Genomic DNA, 14,678 nt, shown 5'->3' with positions numbered 1-14,678 from the left:
CCTTAATCTGATAGTATCTGTGAGCAAGTTTTTATATGTGCAGCCTCCATATACCACTTGATGTTTATTTTCTACCTACTGGGCAGGAAACGGATATTTTTCCAACATGATGATGGATGAAACCAATTTAGGGGATTCTCATTATTATAGCAACACATGTGCTGACCAACAATCCCAAGCAATTGAAGTTGGTCCAGCAGCCCCCTCCGCAAGGCCGAACCATAAGAGATCAAAGAACTTCAGTGACCACGAAGATGAGGTTTTGGTTTCAGCATGGTTGAATGTAAGCTTGGATCCGGTCGTAGGCAAAGATCAAAAAGGTACCAAGTATTGGTCCCGTATCTGTGATTACTTCCATGAACACAAGATGTGCACCTCAAAGCGTACCATAAATTCTCTCATGCACCGGTGGGAGACCATACAAAAATGTGTGAACAAGTTTTGTGGATGTCTAGCACGAATTGAGTTAAGGCGTCAGAGTGGTAGTACAATGAAAGACAAGGTACTTACTATGCAATACCACGATTTGTTTCGACTATTTTATTTTTATATATCATATATGAATATTTCTTGTATGGTGGTGCTTGTAGGTTGCAGAGGCATGTGCTTTGTACAAGTCTGAAGACGAACATCAGAAAGCATTCCAGTTCATGCATTGCTGGAATAAGCTGAGAACACAACCAAAATGGCTTTCTAAAATTGATGAATTGGCTGTTGGTAAAACATCTAACAAGAAGCAGAAGACAAGCTCAACGGTTGACCCGAATGCAAGTTCACCAAGTGAAATAGGACAAGGTGAGGTTCAAGGTCTAGAGGATAATGCATTGACAAGGCCGATTGGTAAGAAGAAGGCAAAAGCAGCACTGCTGCAAGAGAAGAAAAAAAGTGTGACAGCAACCTTAGAAAATATGTGGGCACAAAAGAAAGAAACTGATGGGGAGAAAGAGCTAAAAAAAGAGGAGAGGTTCAACAAAGCTTTCGCTCTTGAACAAGATCGAGTTGCAAATGAAAAACTACTTCTTGAGGTTAAGAGGCAGGAGGTCCAGTTGCAGAAAAGGAGGGATGAAGAGAGGATTATGACCATGGATCTTACTGCCATGCCAGATGAGCAAAAGAAATACTACATGTGCTTGCGGGCTGAGATCATGAGCCGAGTACTTAATTAGAATTTGATTCTTCTAAATGGTATTAGTAGCTAATGTGATATTTTTTTTATATGGTATTGTGTGATGTTCGAAACATAATTAGTATTTGAATCTTCTAAAGAGTAGTATTTCCATATGGTACTGTGTGATGTTCGAAACTTAATTAGTATTTGAATCTTCTAAAGAGTAGTATTTCCATATGGTATTAACGTGGATTTCAAGCGTCTTGTGTCGATTTTAATGTTTGCTCAGTCAGTACTATTCAGTAATAATCAAAAAGAAGTCCGGCGGCGTGCCTTGACGAGGGCCTGCAAAAAAGAAGTCCGGCGGCGTCAGGGAAAAAAGAAGCCTGGCGATGAGCGAGGGGTCCCAGCCTGCTGGAAAAAAAAACGATCCTAAAATGGGCCCAATATGATGACGTGGCTTCATTTGAAATATTAGCGGATTAGTTTTTAGCATTCTGCTGTGGACTTTGAAATATTAGCGGATTAGTTTTTAGCATTCTGCTGTGGACTGATATGTTTTTTGGGGGAAAATTTTTTAGTATAGTCCCCGATACCTCGTTTTGGGGAAGAATTTTTTGGGGACTGTTGGAGTTGCTCTAAGCAAATCATGGAACATGACCCGACCGGATTCGCGTCACCATCTCACTTCTCACCGACCGAGCCGCCGAAGTAAATCGAGAAGCAAAGATCAAGAACGCGGCGAGGTCCACCTCTGATCTCCTACGTCTTCGTCCTTAATCTCCAATTAATCCTCGCCCCCCCTGTTCCCTCAGCGGGCGGCGCCGGCGCGTTGCTCGCTTCCCCTCCTTGATCGCCCTCCTCGCCGCTACACGGAGGCGGCCGTGCCGTGCCGTGGCCCCGGCGGCGGGGGCGGGGGAACCATGTACAGATCGGCGGGGGTCGCGATGGCGTGGAACGTCTTCCGGTTCTGCACGGCGCTTAGGGGGCTTGGCTCAATCATGATCCTGCTCGTCCTCGTCATCGTCGGCGTCACCTACTACGCCGTCGTCCTCTGCAACTACGGCCCCGCCCTCCTAGCCGGCGGCGCCACCACCCTCGCCGCGCTCGCCGTCCTGCTCCTCTTCCACTTCCTGGTGCGTATCCTGGCTTATCTAGGGGATATGGTTTCGGACGCGAAAGATTCTCGTTTGGGCGAAATATCTATCGGGTTTGCGGAGGATCTGCCAAATTGCCGCAGGATTGAAGTATCGTTAGGTGTCGATCTTAATTCTTTGGGAAGCATATTGGGTAGGTGGTACGAAGCGCTAAGGTGGATGGATGGTTTTTAGCGCTTAGGGTCTACTTAATTAATATTTTCCTGATGCATTTTCGAAAACATACTAGATTTTTTTTCATTTAGGATACCTGCAATGTTAAAATGTAGCTGATTATCGTTAAAGAAGTTTAAGAAAAAAAATGACTCAATGAGCTGATAAATTGCATTTATGTGCTACTGATTAGAGAACCATACTACAAAAGTAATTTAATGTGAATACTGCTGCGATTATCTTGCGATCTTTCTTCTCTGTGCTGTGTAGTGTGTTAAGAGAGATAGTACTTCTGGTTTTGTAGCTTGCTATGCTATTATGGAGCTACTTTTCTGTTGTGTTCACCGACCCTGGTTCCGTTCCACCCAATTGGAATCTTGATTTCGATGCGGAGATGGGAGAAACCGCTCCCCTTGCTAGTTCAGAGTTCAGCAGCCAGATGAACTCACAACAATCTGTAGCCCTTGGCAGTATGGGAAATCCAAGGGTCAGGTACTGTAGGAAGTGCAACCAGCTGAAGCCACCTCGGTGCCATCACTGCTCTGTTTGTAAGTTTCTGGTTTATTTTTCAGGATCAGTTTTATAATTTCCAGTTGTGATATCGCGTGTCATGATTTCAGGTGGAAGATGTGTTCTTAAGATGGACCATCATTGTGTATGGGTTGTTAATTGTGTTGGGGCGCTGAACTACAAGTACTTTCTTCTCTTCCTGGTACAGTACTACTACACTTGAGTCTTGAGATATCGTCCTCTTTATGATTAAGATAACTTGAGCTTTGGGTTTCAATGTTTTCAAATTACAAACTACTTACCTGTTCTCATCATGCTGGCAGGTTTATAGTTGATGCATTTTAAAGTAAGAAATTGATTTAATTTTTCTTCTATGCAATGTTTCTACATGTTTCCATAAGCTTTGAAAGCAAAGCTAAATAATTATATTTTCTAGAAATGATCCTTCAATGAACTTATTTTTTATTCACTACTAATACTAAATCAATTTCTGCTTCTGGGTATTGAGTTACTTTGCTTTCTAGATCAACACATTTAAGCGAGAAATTTGCTCTATTGACACTTGAAACTTGTGGTTTCGCAGTTTTGACACTGCAAACAATGACTTCGCAATTTTGACACTCCAAACATGTTGCTTGATTTCATGACATTCTAACCTTATCACACACATTCCATTTTCGTTTCCCTGTTTAGGCTACCTAAAATGTTGATGTTGCCCCTAAGCTATATTCAACATGCTGCCATCATTTTTATGCGGCTGAACAGCATTACATAATACAAATTGGGATTAAGTTTGCGGCCACCTAACTGACATGATGCCACAAGATATTTTTTTAGCATAAATATCTCTACATTAGACACATCCATAGGTTGCATAGTTCATGCACATCTAAACCACCGATTGTATAACTCACATATAATTCATAACTAAACCTTCATTAAAAAAACTGGTCGATTGGTCACACCTGACTTCATAACTAAACCGTTGGGTCACTTGATTGCTTCATAACTAAATCTTCATTACATTTGCACTAAAATAAGTTCACTCTATGGGTCAGGATTCAGGAAGAAAGAGAAAGATAGAGGCAAGGGTACTATCGACTTTTGATACAAAAAGAACAGTAAAAAACAAAAGAAAATATATTAGAAGGGGAGAATGTCACGAAATCAAGCAACACAATGTTTGGAGTGTCAAAATTACAAATCCATTGTCTGGAATGTCAAAACTGCGAAGCCACATGTTTCAAGGGTTAATAGAGCAAATTTCTCCATTTTAGCAGGGAGCCAAGATAGGTCGGTCTGTACACAATGCCTTGGAGGCAAAATGAACAGAGACGCACTCAACACAAAGGCACACTAGTGGCAAAACCCTCTTCCAACGTATAACAGGCACACCGGTGATTAAAAAGAATGACCAGAGGCCTCAAAACAAGCTCTCCCATAAACTTCCAACATCTTGGTTCCTGCCGAGATCCAAAGATGAGCCTCGTCAGAGAGCTTTCGCAGCAAAATGTTCAACATTTGGTGTGGCTCCATCGAATACACAGTTATTCCGATTCTTCAACAAATACCATGTTCTAAATATGAATGGCTAAAATTTTTCTGAATTATGTATCTTTCTAACCCAGGTGGTTGCTTGATCAGTTAAGCAAATAGCTAAAGCTGCTTAACCAGTCACATGCAACTTAAATTTTTGAATCCAAATCACTCCTTTCCTCTTCACTTGTAACAACTAAATGTGATTGACATAAAAATTCTCTCTGCAAATAAATGTTTTTGGCCTTTCAAAACTAAATTATCAAATAAGAAAGACCTGTCAAAAAACTGATTAAGGTTCTTCAAAGGGGTTGTTCCAACTCTATCAATTAATTATTGTAGTGTGTGTTAGGACTTAGGACTTCATATTTTCTAAAGCAATAGATTGACTTTCCATGTGCTGTTCTATCTATGTGTGAACCATGTTTTTTCCCTTGTTCACACAAAATAATATTACAATTAGCTCAAGTAATTAAATGACCAATATTTGAGCCTGAAGATGTAGCCATATGACCAAAAAAGGATTTCTGTTTCTGCTGCTTAAACCAGGATATGATGGCACTTTGTTCATTGCCTTGCCATTATATCACTGTCCACTATCTAATGATAGCTTAGGTTTCAGTATTGGACATAACAATGTTATGTGATATTCCTTAAATAGTTAAGCAATATCACAAAAATGAGTCTATTCAAATTCTCATAAACTATTTATGGTTAGGATGTCCTGTAAGCACAACTAAATCAGCTGAAACGTCGAAGTGGAGTTTCTTTTATGATGTCTGTACTTTTTTAAGCATGCTTTGAATCAATGTCTCCTTTGTTCCACACTGCCAAGTATTTAACTATGTCTTCTGCAAAGTGAAACCATTTTCCTTCTATTGTGCCATGCAGTTTTACACCTTCCTGGAGACAACACTTGTCACACTATCTTTATTGCCTCACTTCATAGCCTTCTTCAGTGACATCGACATCCCAGGAAGTCCTGCAGCACTTGCAACCACATTTCTCACCTTTGGTAAATGCATTACTATTTTATTATTTTCCTTATGTATAATTCATCAAATATCAACTAAAACAGTTGTCTTGCTTGCAGTTCTGAATCTGGCCTTCTCCTTGAGTGTTCTTGGTTTTATGATTATGCATATTTCACTTGTCTCTGCTAATACAACAACGATTGAGGTAAAGCATCTAGCAATATATTGTTAAGCAGTGTTTGTGATGTGCATGATGAGATTAATTTTTTACCTTGAATCCTTGATATACAGGCATATGAGAAGAAAACAACTCCACATTGGATATACGATCTTGGCCGAAAGAGGAATTTTGCTCAGGTTTGGCTTCTTTCAAGCAGACGATACACCTGTCATGATGATCACTATGCATAAGTTGACTGCATGTAAAGATGCAATTAGCTGAAACAGCCTATGTAGCTTTTGGAGTAAAATGCGTAAACATCCTGCATTGTCGAAATCCCTAGACATCCTGTATAGGAAATTACATGCAGATTAGGACCTACTGACCTAGAGTGGCACATGTAACAAGTTTAGGGGCCCAGATCTACATGTGAATACTTTAGAGAACTAGAGACGCTGCAGGATAAGTTGAAGGACTGCTGCTACAATTTATTCATAATTGATGCAATGCATTGCTAATTTTCCTTAGAAGGGCATCTGAGTCAATCATGCTATTTGCAATATTTCAAGTTATTGGTTGATTGTAGTGCTGCACATTTGGAGTCTAATATGTAAAAGGTAGTTCTGTTAAGGGCCCATTATATTAGATAATTCTTTTAAGGGCCCATTATATCAATGGTGCAGCTCTCCGCCTCGTTCCAGAAAATTCTGTTAAGGGGTCCATTATGCAATTTTGCAAGCTACAATTTCATATTCTTGGACTTCCGATCCTGTCCTTTTTGAAGTCAACATGTTTCATCTACTTATCTTCAGCATCACTTTTATTTTTATTCCCCTTATTTGGTGATTGGCCAGGGAACCCCGCCCTCACACCAAGGTGTTGAGGACTTGGCCTTTTTGTTGTTTGAGAATCTCAATTACAGTCACAGTAGACCCTTTGCATAGGGGGCTCCTAGTAGTTATGGATATAGTCAACCCAAATACAAACCTACTAGCTAACTACTCCCTCCATCCCATCAAGAAAAGCCAAAACGACCTACAATTTGAAACGGAGGGATTAATAGATAAAAAAAATGAATGGATAATATTATCTTAGGAAGCTAATCAGGACTATTTTGGAAATATATAAGTTAGAGGAAGATGACATATGTCCTTCGTAGCCTTGGGCATGTACCTGTCACTAGAGTAGTGCTGGTAGAAACTGTCTGCTACATACCGGCATATGCAAATTATTTTCATAAGAGTGTACCGCAGACTATTAGACTTTTAGTTGACGAGTGTTTTGTTGTCAGGTTTTTGGAAATGACAGGAAATATTGGTTCATCCCTGCATACTCAGAAGAAGATTTGAGAAGAATTCCAGCTTTACAGGGTCTTGATTATCCTGTGAGACCAGATTTTGATGGTCAAGAACTGTAATGAAGCAATTTTGCCAGTGCCCTTCTCTTCCCATTGGCATTGGATGTGTTTCCATGTCAGTTTTGATGGTTTTTTCTGGTCAGGTACCTCAGTGTTGGATATCTGCTGGTACAACTGACAGCATTGCTGATTGTGTTATGCAACAAATCAAATGAGCCTGTCATGCCGTTCAAAATATGATTTTAGCAACCATGAGTGATGCATTTCTGTTGCATGTTTGTTGCAAATGCAACGAAATGGGAATTTCGAAATCCTCCTGCAGCCAGAGGGGATCTGTAATGTAAATTAATCTTTACGGCCTTTTTGGATGGGCCGAATCTCAGCCTAATCCACGTGGATAGGCCAGGAATTCGGACCAGACTTTTCTGGTCCATCCACGTGGATTGGACTGGGATTTGCACCACCCAAACAGGGCATTAGTGTGTTTGAAATAGGCTTTGAGATGTATTCTGTACTTCTGTTGAGTTATGCAATACAACTATACAAGTACCGTTTCAGAAATGTTGCACCACATTTATACAGTATCAAGGATGGATGATCAAGTGTTGTAATTTATTCAAAATTGTTAAACATGTATCTGAGAATTTTAGCTCGCATCTTGATTAAATCTGATCTTAATTCCATTGGCCTACGAAAGTGTTTAGTGTATACCGTATCAGAAATGTTGCACCACATTTATACAGTATCAAGAATGGATTATCAAGTGTTGTAATTTATTCAAAATTGTTAAACATGTATCTGAGAAATTCAGCTCGCATCCTGATTAAATCTGATCTTAATTCCATTGGCCTACGAAAGTGTAGTGTATGCAATATACAGTATCAAGAATGGATGATCAAGTATTGTAATTTATTCAAAATTGTTAAACATGTATCTGAGAAATTCAGCTCCCATCTTGATTAAATCTGATCTTAATTCCATTGGCCTACGAAAGTGTATAGTGTATGCAATATTCATCCGACCGTGTAAAATTAAATTGATTGCTTTTGCTATCCAATTCAGGTCCGGATACACTTGAGTTACGCACCGGTTTAAGATTTTCGAAACTACATTCTGGGATTAGAGGTTTTCAATTTCCTCTTGCAGATATACTCCCTCCATCCCACGATATAGCTTCATTTAGAGATTTTGAGATAGATTAAGAAGTTAGCTAAAATGTCTAATTTATCCTTAATCAGGTCCCGCTACGGGAGCGCGTGATCCGCTTGACCGTGATGGCAAGTTGGCAACGCGCTGGACCGTGATGGCAAGTTGGCGACGCGCTTGACCGCGATCATCCCGCGTGGGCAGCGCTTGCCTGCCAATTTTGTTTGCATGCACCACAAAAAATAAGTAAAACCTCGCGCCAACGGTTGCCGCTCATCCATAGCATGGCGCCAAAATGAACCGCTTTGGCCAGGACACAATACACGGGCCATTTTTACCGCCAGGATCAATTCCAGAATCTCATTTTTTTTTTACTCACAGGTTGCTTGGCGCAACTTTTACTGCCCTGACAAATTTGCATTAGCACAAATCAAGCATCCTTAGTCCTGTGTCGGTATTTTATACCGGACAACCTACTGAGGGGTATTCTGCGGTAGTAGATTGATAGTCGGGGAATCGTCGAACCTGGAACTCGACGGTTGCGAGGACACAAGATACAGATTTATATAGCTTCGGGCCGCTAGAGTAGCGTAATACCCTACGTCCTGTTTAGGGTGTTGTATATTGCGCCCTGCGCCTGGGTGTTGTTTGGTACTAAGGATTTTGTCCTCTGTTGTGGTTCTCTGAGGTCTTGACCTACCGATCTAGGAACCCTTGCCCTCCTTTATATACTCTAGGGAGTGGGATTACTTGTCGGTTATAAGGAATTCTAGCCAAATTACATGGTATGAGTCCTAATAGAATTACAGAGGAATTCTAGTAGGAGTCCGTCTTTTTCATTCCTTTCAGATATTGGAGATCTATACTCGACAAGCTCCAAGCACTTCATACTCGAATGTAGTAGTCTTCGAGTACTTTTCAGATCCTCGTCGAGTAGTATCTGTGCTCCTCGAGTACTTTGTCTAGCTAAATCTTTAAAGTTCCTCGAAGTTTCCATGAGGCTATGGTGTGCTCAAACCTTTGATCATCTTGATTTTGTAATCTTCATATTTGGAATGCGATATGGAGGGGGGCAAAAGTCACACTCCATATGGAATAGCCCCCGAGCCTTAGATTGAATCGAAAAAATCAGGCTGAGAGTCAATAAAATCTTTAATCTTCTTTCTTCATCTTGAAAAAATCATCGGTTGGGTATAGCTTATCAGGTCCCGAGCCTTGAAATGATTAAATAATTAATCCGAGGATCTTTAGTCTTCACGCAAGTCATCATCCAGGTTGTATTGTAGCGTCTAGCCCCCGAGCTTAAGCACCAGGTGAGCCATAGAAGCCACATCAAGTAGTTATTGGCGCTTAGCCCCCGAGCTTGGAAGCTAGCTAAGCCACTAAAGATATTCCGAGTAGTAATTGATGATTAGCCCCTGAGCCTAGGAGCTAGCGGAGCTATCATAGGTATGTTGAGTGTCCTGAAGAGTCATCGCCGAAGCTTGACCTGCAAAAAGAGATGCATACATTATGTAGCATATTTGTAGAATATTGAAACTACTGAAATTTATTCAATGATGAATGTAAATGTTTTGTGTCGTGCTCTTATTTCGGCCATATTTTTCCCGAGTAGTTAGTGTTGGAGGTATGACCTAGAGGCAATCATACAGATGATGATATTCTATTTGTATCCATGATTTATATTGTGTTCCATGAATATCCATCAAAGCCTACTTGAATTGATTTGCAATTATGTGAATTGTGTGTGAAACTCTTTACTTGTATGGTTATTCTAAAGTTGTTCCTAGTCGGAGTTCATGTGAGGACACACATGAATATTAGACTAGCACATGTATTAGTTGATGACTATGTTTCATAAGTCATGGATATGGAGATGTTGAACTAATAATGTGGACACATGTGGAGACATGTGCTAGGACTGACCCAACACGAGAAGTAGTTCTCTCTTTAAACAACATATACGCTTTGTCCTTAGACCTGAGATTGTCGCATGTATTCAAGATGTGGATCAACCTACTTAGGGGCTATCAAACGCTACGCCGTAACAGGGTAGTTATAAAGGTAGCTTTCGGGTTTGTCAAGAAGCATGCTATGAGACATGGTCAATCAAGATGAGATTTGCCCCTCTCTGATTGAGAGTGATATCTCTGGGCCCCTCGAGTGATCGGATCCGAAAATGCATGGCCATGCTACGTACGGTTAAGAGTTAACCTACAAAGGGATTCCGAATCACAGGATCGAGAAAGAGCGGTCGGCTTGAAGCTAGACCAAATATCGTGAGGCAAAGGGAATAGCATGTATATTATGTTGTGATGGTTCATCTGATATGATCTTCGTGTGCGTATAGGAGTTGGCACGTCTTGCTAGAGGCCGCTACCGACTATTGGGCCGAGTAGGAGTACTCGGGCCATGTCTATGCGTATCCGAACCCATGGGGTCACACACTTAAGGGGCTGGAAGCCCAATTCGGATCTGCTCAGAGTTGGATTAGGTTTAGAAGTACTAATGGGCCTCGGACCCAGAGGCCCGTCAGGAACCTCTATAAATAGAGGGGTGGGAGCGCCCTAGGGTTTACACCTTTTGGCAAAACACATCTACCGCGCCTCCCACACCCTCTCCTGTTGCAACTCGTGGATCTAGCAGTCCGGCTTGCGACGCTTCCTCCCTGCACGTGTGGATACCTTAGAGGTGTTGCGCCTGCAGCACTCGGACGAGCCGCCGACGAGCCACGACGAGCCACCGACGAGCCACGACGAGCCGACGACGAGCCACGGCACGAGGGCGATCTTGCTGCACGTGGACGAGCTGCTGAGGAGCTGTTAGATGTTGACGTGATCGACTACGTACGACTACGTTGATCGACTACATACGACTACATTGATCGTCTTTGCTGCATCGACGCAAATCTACATCTTCCGCACCAGTAGTGCGTCGAGTGGTAATCCCGTGATCCTTATACGTCAGTTCTTCCTTGTTTTACGCGGTAGAAATTTTGATTTGCGCTAGTGTAGCCTACCTCGTAACCTAACAGTGGTATCATGAGCCGTACCTGTTTAGTTTTGGATTCGGGATGTGTGCATATGGAGATATGCGAGTTTTCAGTTTGATCTATGTCCTGGTTTCGTGTTCTTGCTGCAATGGTAGTGTAACGACATACTCCTACCGGTCGGTTTCCGCCATCGGAGTTAAGTGATACACGTAATTCCAGTTGCAGTGAGCGAAGATCAATATTATTGGTCGAATCGAAATCCAGGGTCATACGCCAGGTGCATTAGATGTGCAATAGTAGATGAGATCTACTGCCGGGGTCGGGATTTTTGCCGTATGCGTATGTTTCGGTAAATCAGCCGTAACTTTTCGGTACGATCTCGGATCGGGACGAATTTTATATGAAAATTGATCTACAAAAAAAGTTACACATGAAATTCAACCGCTTTACCATTTTCGGCGAAATTAGATTTCACAAATTCGGCTTGGAAGATAGAGTTTCGGGCATCCGAAGTTTGGAACGTTAGGACGCTTAACTCTGTTTTGCAGGATGTATGTATCTTGTGATCAGTATGGCCCTTTGTGTATATGATGCATGTGTGTAACTCATTCGTGACCTGCGTGTCGCGCGTACGGCAACACGGCAGGAGCCATATGTTTTGTCACTTTATTGTATTTAATGGTCTGCGTACCAATCTATGATGATCCAAGCAACTATGTAATCTTCATTACTAGCTTCTTTACTAGCTATTAGGTGTAATAGCATGTTCTAGTTCTTGGAGGACTCATCACTAGGAGGATGGCACACATGGAACATGGAGATGGAGATCACCGTGGTGAATAGGTTATATGGAGATGGAGATCACCATATGAAAATGGGCCATACTGTGTCACAACTGTGTGAATGCTATTCTGTTTATGTTTTACTTTCTGCATGCTGTGATGTTAGAAGTAGAACAATCCCTAGCAAAGTTTAAGTTAGTATGCCCTCCCAACTAAAACTTGCACCGTCCCATGTCTTGTACAATTAGTGGTGGGTCTATGAAATTAGGGTACCACTAGTTTTCCTTGACTAGACGGGTTTGTGTCGGACACTTACACGCATAAGGGTTGGTTTGCTTAACAAGGTTATCATAATGGTTAAGGACCTTGGGGCATAAAGGTTGGGCGCCGAGACATAGAGATGTCACCCAACAACATGAGTCATATGTGATATGATTAGCAAAAGTTGCTTACCGATCTACCTTGTTTTCTAGCGGTGATGCTAAAGCTCACTAGTAGACTTGTTAGTTGTGGATCCTGAATCACTAAGTTTCAATAGAGGAATATTGATTTTAGTGGGAGTAGATTCTGTTAAAATAGTTTAATGTGATTTGCTCTATCATGGATACGTTTGTCTTAGTGTATTTTGCATTACTTTTGTTGTAGATTAAATGGCACCTAGCAGCACTAGACCGTTTGCTTTGCGTTCGGTCCTTGAGAAGGACAAGTTGAATGGAACAAATTACTCGGATTGGATCTGTAACCTGAGAATTGTTCTCAGGGCTGAGAAAAAGGAAGATGTTCTAGACAACCCACTACCAGAAGAACCTGCTGATGATGCACCCGCTGCTGCTAAGAATGCTTACAAGAAAGCATGTGATGCTAACCTCGAAGTAAGCTGCCTTATGCTTGCTTGCATGGAACCCGAGTTGCAGATGCAGTTCAAAACAAACCATGAGGCGCACGATATGATCGTGGCGCTTAGAGACATGTTCCAAACACAGGTCAAGACTGAAATGTTCAATGTGTCTAAGACCTTTGTGGAGAGCAAGCTAGCAGAAGGCGCAGCATTAGGACCACACGTAATCAAGATGGTTGGTTACACTCAACGGTTGGAGAAGCTGGGCTTCCCACTAGGCCAAGAGTTGGCCACTGATTTCATTCTTTCATCTCTTCCGCCTAGCTATGGGAACTTCATCTCGAACTACCATATGCATGGGACGGAGAAGGGTCTGAATGAGCTATGTGGCATGCTTAAAACAGCAGAGGCTGACATCAAGAAAAGCGCTAGTACCAGCCATGTGATGGCTATACAGAACAAGCCTAGCTTTAAGAAGAAGAGCAATTCTTGGAAGAAGAAGGGCAAGGTTGGAACGTCCAAGCCAAACCCAGCGCCCAAGGTTAAAGCTGGACCTGGACCTGCTCCAGACAAAGAGTGCTTTTACTGTCATGAACTTGGTCACTGGAAGAGAAACTGCAAGCAATACCTAGCTTCGTTGAAGAATGGAGGAAGTAAGAGTACTTCTACCTCAGGTACGCTTGTTGTTAATGTTATAGACAACATATTTCTCGCTGATACAATTATTAATTCTTGGGTATTTGATACCGGATCGGTTGCTCATATTTGCAATTCGATGCAAGGAATGATAAGAAGTACAAGTGTGGAAAGAGGAGAAGTTGATTTTCTCGTGGGCAATAATGCAAGAGTTGCTGCGTTGACCGTCGGGACGATGCAACTCCACCTCCCGTCAGGATTTATTATGGAGTTGAATAATTGTTATTTTGTTCCTAGTTTAAATCAAAACATTTTGTCTCCTTCATGCTTGATGAAGGATGGTTATTCATTTGCGAGTGAAAACAATGGTTGTGTGATCTCTAAGAATGATATGTTTATGGCTTTTGCACCTATTGTGAATGGATTATTTGTTTTAAATCTTGATGGTTCACCTGTCTGTAACGTAAGTGCTAAAAGGCCTCGGCCTAATGATTTGAGTCCTACCTACTTGTGGTATTGTCATTTGGGTCATATAAGTGAAAAGCGCATGAAGAAGCTCCATTTTGATGGACTTCTAACTTCGTTTGATTTTGAATCATACGAGACATGTGAGGCTTGCTTGCTAGGCAAGATGACCAAGACGCCTTTCACAGGATTTCCTGAGAGAGCAGTAGACTTGTTGGAACTCGTACATAGTGATGTATGCGGACCAATGAGCACGACGGCTAGAGGAGGATTCCAATACTTCATAACTTTCACTGATGATTTTAGTAGATATGGCTATGTCTACTTGATGAGGCACAAGTCTGAAACCTTTGAAAAGTTTAAGGAATTTCAGAATGAAGTTGAAAATCAGCGTGGCAACAAAATTAAGGCCTTACGATCTGATCGTGGAGGCGAGTATTTGAGCCACGAGTTTAGCAATCATCTAAAGAGTTGCGGAATTGTTCCACAACTTACGCCGCCTGGAACACCACAGAGAAACGGTGTATCCGAGTGACGTAATCGAACTTTGTTAGACATGGTTCGATCAATGATGAGCCAGTCGGACCTACCGTTGTCATTTTGGGGATACGCTCTAGAAACAGCAGCTTTCACACTTAATAGGGTTCCATCTAAATCCATAGTTAAGACACCATATGAGATATGGACTGGAAAGGTTCCTAGTTTGTCTTTTCTAAAGATTTGGGGATGTGAAGTGTTTGTCAAGCAACTTCAGTCGGACAAGATCACACCCAAGTTGGATAAGTGCATTTTCGTGGGATATCCAAAGGAAACTTTGGGATATTATTTCTACAACCGATTAGAAGGCAAAGTGTTTGTTGCTCG

General features: G+C 41.6%; 1 protein-coding gene across 1 annotated transcript; it reads left to right on the top strand.

Annotated features, from left to right (window-relative positions):
- The first annotated feature begins 1,789 nt into the window (after positions 1-1,789).
- LOC117864317 (probable protein S-acyltransferase 14) lies at positions 1,790-7,611 on the top strand. Its single transcript, XM_034748370.2, has 7 exons — positions 1,790-2,244; positions 2,723-2,966; positions 3,039-3,130; positions 5,356-5,479; positions 5,558-5,643; positions 5,730-5,795; positions 6,890-7,611. Exons 1-7 carry the CDS (start codon positions 2,032-2,034, stop codon positions 7,013-7,015), a joined length of 951 nt encoding a protein of 316 aa, XP_034604261.1. The 5' UTR covers positions 1,790-2,031; the 3' UTR covers positions 7,016-7,611.
- Positions 7,612-14,678: the final 7,067 nt, after the last annotated feature.

This window comes from Setaria viridis, chromosome 7 (genome assembly GCF_005286985.2).
Source record: "Setaria viridis chromosome 7, Setaria_viridis_v4.0, whole genome shotgun sequence".
Lineage (NCBI taxonomy): Eukaryota > Viridiplantae > Streptophyta > Magnoliopsida > Poales > Poaceae > Setaria > Setaria viridis.
The sequence above is the reverse complement of the archived record's forward strand: the minus strand, read 5'-3'. Positions and strand labels throughout refer to the sequence as shown.